Source organism: Protobothrops mucrosquamatus, unplaced genomic scaffold (assembly GCF_001527695.2).
Source record: "Protobothrops mucrosquamatus isolate PMUCROS unplaced genomic scaffold, P.Mucros_1.0 scaffold_196, whole genome shotgun sequence".
Classification (NCBI taxonomy): Eukaryota; Metazoa; Chordata; class Lepidosauria; order Squamata; family Viperidae; genus Protobothrops; species Protobothrops mucrosquamatus.
In genome coordinates, this window is record NW_015386272.1 from 6,675 (window position 1) to 10,630 (window position 3,956).

The following is a 3,956-nucleotide window of genomic DNA, read 5'->3' on the forward strand; positions in this document are numbered from 1 at the left end:
AAAAAAAAAGCTGGTTCTTGTTTTTCCTAGGATCAAATTTTAATTAGTTTTAGATCATCTAATTTAGATGCAGAGCATCTAGGTCAGTTGCATAATTCTCTTTGTTATCTCAACTTTGTTTTCCAAACTCATTGTAGATATACTGTTCTAAGGGCAACAAGACCCAAATCCTTCCCAAAAGAAAGATTATTTCTTATTTTGCCAGAATAAAAATAGGCTAGATTTGATGATTAAGAATTTAAAAGCGTAGCAAAATGTTCTCTAAGCATTTAACTTTATCAGATAAATGCCATAGCCTTTTGAAATACAGATTTTTAATGAGTTCTGCAGAGATCTAAGTTGTTTTCTCATTGTTTTTTTCTTTTTTATATTTTGGAAAAGTTAAGTAGAAACAATAGGAAAAATAAAAGAAAAAAAGGGAGAAGGAATAGAATAGATACATCTAAGTACATACATAGCAGTATAATCCCTTTCATCCATGTTGTTGAACTTTATGCAAATTAATATCATTGCTGCTTTTGTATAAACTTTATACTGAGGTGAGAGTTGAAATGAGAATTCAAAAGATGAGATTTAATATGAAAATTAAGAAAAATAAAGACTTAAAAAACAGAAAAAGTGTCTTTTAGAAATATTCAAGCCTCTCTGTTCTTTTGTTCTCCCCCCACTGACTGCTACTTAAGTGTTTTTACTATTTAAGTAGTGCTTAAGGATTTTAAATATTTTTATACTGTGCTTTAAACTACTATGATTATTGCTCATTTCTGTTTGATTCATTTTAATTATTTTAGACAATTTCTCTTTTCCTTCAGAAACCATGTCTAAATTCGACTTTCTGTATATGTTGTACGTAAGGGGGCCATTTCTGCTTGAATTTGATTAGATTCTACTGCAAATATGCAGTCAGGTTTTCGATTGCTGCATGTTCTCCAATCTTGGCCTTCCAATCTTGTATTGTCAGTGAAGCATCACTGTAGTTTTTCTGAATCAGTAGTTTAAATATTTAGTTCTGATTTGTTTCATGGGAGTTAGGATTTTTGCCTGGCTGAAGACTGTAAGTGAGATATTCTTCCTCTTCTTTGGGTAGACTTTCAAAAAGAGCTGTTCGATGCATGCTAGCCAGGTTTGATGCTTGCTGTCTTTAAATAAGAGCATCCAATCTTTGCCAAATCCAGAGCAGAAAAGACCGGGAGAAAGTGGAATTACTGGTTTGGCCCAGCTTCATATTAAGAAGAAGCTTAGCTATGCATTATATTTGTTAGAGGATGCTTCTCTGCTCAGAGTGGCCAGGACAATTATTGACATTTTCCATCATAAAAATTGTGCTTCAACACATCCTTTCCATTACTCTTATGAGGGGAAAGTTATATATGCTGTTGTTTGAACCTTTTAAGACTGGGAGAGTTTCCAACAATACAACGTTTGAAAACAGTGGCTAGGATCCAAAGAGCTACTTAACAGCCCCCCCCCCCCGTGCTTGGGTATTCAGTGTGAGACCTCCCACTGCTTCTTTTTAATTGAATAGACCCCTGGGCCATTATGCAACTTGTTCTGAGAATTTTCTATATTTTATAACAGTGTTGGCTGGCAGCATTCAGCAGGGAAGGTGAGAAGGTTGCTGCTTCACAAACTGAAAGAATCTTCAGGTTATATAACCGATGGAGATTTTTGCACTCTGATCTGTACTTTATTTAAAGCACAACCAATATCTGTCTCTGTTCAGATTCATAAGAATACTTAGCAAAGAGATGTACAGTAGTTGTGTTTTTACGCAATCATTTACTATATATAACTATGTTCTTTAACTTTTGATTGACTATGTAACATCACGTCAGTGTCGATTCTTAGTAGCCACATAGATTTTTTTCCATTATGACCACCATGTTCTCAGAAGTCTTCTCTGATGCCAAAGTTCAAAAGTGTCAATATTCTTCCCATACTACTTCTTCAAAGTTCAGTTTTATTTCCATAGAACAGAGAATGTTCTGTGTCATAGGGTAAAATCATTGCTTGCCCTATTGTAGTTTTTGTAGGTATAAACACATCATAGCATCTAAATATCTTTTCCAAGACCTTCATTCTTAATAATATTAATAATAATAATGATGATGATGATGATGATGATGATGATGATGATGATGATGATGATGATGATGAAGAAGTTGGAAGGGACCTTGGAGGTCATCTAGTCCAACCCCCTGCTCAGGCAGGAAACCCTATACCATTTCGGACAAATGGCTGTCCAGTTTCTTCTTAAAAACGTCCAGTGTTGGCACATTCACCGCTTCTGGAGGCAGGTTGTTCCACTGGTTAATTGTTCTAACTGTCAGGAAGTTTCTCCTTAGTTCTAGGTTGCTTCTCTCTTTGGTTAGTTTCCTCCCATTGCTTCTTGTCCTGCCTTCAGGTGCTTTGGAGAATAGCTTGACTCTCTCTTCTTTGTGCTCTACAAGTGCTAGTCTCTGGCATATTTTTGGATTGTTGATAGCTTCTGTCTTTTAGGATCAGTTAATTACAACTTCAGTATCTTCATTATCAATTCAAAGACTGGGTTATTTTGTCTGTTGTCATTAGTCTATTCTTCTTTATAATAATTTTAGTCCCAGCTTTTTACCCTGCTCCTTGACTTTTATCATTAGAGCTTGCAAATTCTTTATGTTTCTGTTTATCAGAGTAGTGTCATCGGGTCAGGTTTATTGACGTTTTTCTTCCAGTTTTAAATGATCAACTTCCAATCCAGCTGTCCTTAATATATGTTCAGCATATAGGTTGAATAAATAAGGGCAGAGTATATAGTTGGGTCTCACTGCTTTGCCAACCTGGAGCCAGTCTGTATTGCCGTATTCTGTCTGTACTTTTGCTTCCTGACCTGTATATATGATTATCATGTGGATAGTAAGAAGTTCTGGCATTCCTATTTTTCTAAACACATAGCTTGAAGTGATCAATACAAATGCCTTTCTACAATCAATTAGTTGCTTAACGACAATTTTAAAAATATTAGTTAACTGAATAATATATTTAATGATATGTAAATATTTTATATATGAACGGCTTAGAATTTGAAGTGACTTGTTTTGAGGGCAAAATAGCTTGTTTATAATGTGAAATCCACATCTTGATTCTTTGGAATATTTAGCGTTCAACACTATGTCTTTGGGTCAAAACAGGCCAATTCAGACAGTTTGTATCAAAACAGTTTATTCCATACTGGAACTGAGTTGTTTCAAAATAAAAACGGAACATTTTTCATTCAAACCACTTTGCTTTTAGCTAAACTATTATTGTCTCTGTGGGAAAAAAATGCTTTTGTGCTTTTCAGTCTGAAAAGTCCATTTTATGTCTGTCAAGAAGTGTACATTTTTATGAAACAGCCTGATGCAGAGTAATTAAACTTTTAGTTTTGTACTTTCCACTGTAACTGGCATATTGTTTTCAAGCTATTCCTTATCATAATAGCTGTTGTGTATATACATAAAAGTTCTGCATTTGAGACTTCCATGAATGATTTTGGTGTTATGTTTATTATTGATTATTTTTGCAGGCGATGTAGCAGTAAAGATACTAAAGGTTGTAGATCCAACCCCAGAACAATTCCAAGCCTTTAGAAATGAAGTAGCTGTATTAAGGTAAAATATTACTGAAATTTTAATACACTGCAAAGGGCTGGTGAGGAGAATAAAAAAGAAAGTTGATTGATTGGTTGATTGATTAATTATGTTCTATCAAGTCAATGACCATAGAGATAGATCTCCAGGATGAAAAAAAGAACATTGTTAATGTAATAATTTCAACAAATATTTCAAGGGAAGCTATCTATATAGAAGATAGTTCTTTTTCATTTTAGGAGGAAAAATAAAGGCATTGAAATCAGCATGCTTTGTTCAAATATTTGTACTGTAATGCAGGGGTCCCCGATATTGGGCCGTGGCATTCCAGCAACTGGTCCACATAAACAA

The 3,956-nt window shown here is 34.3% G+C and overlaps 1 protein-coding gene across 2 annotated transcripts in view; it reads left to right on the forward strand.

Annotated features, from left to right (window-relative positions):
- LOC107295520 (RAF proto-oncogene serine/threonine-protein kinase) overlaps positions 1 to 3,956 on the forward strand; it is a gene marked incomplete at its 5' end in the record, with an annotated part of 19,442 nt that overhangs the window by 6,603 nt on the left and 8,883 nt on the right. For both annotated transcript variants that reach the window (XM_015824843.1, XM_015824852.1), the window contains 1 exon segment: positions 3,542 to 3,626. In XM_015824843.1, coding sequence (XP_015680329.1) covers positions 3,542 to 3,626 — 85 coding nt within the window.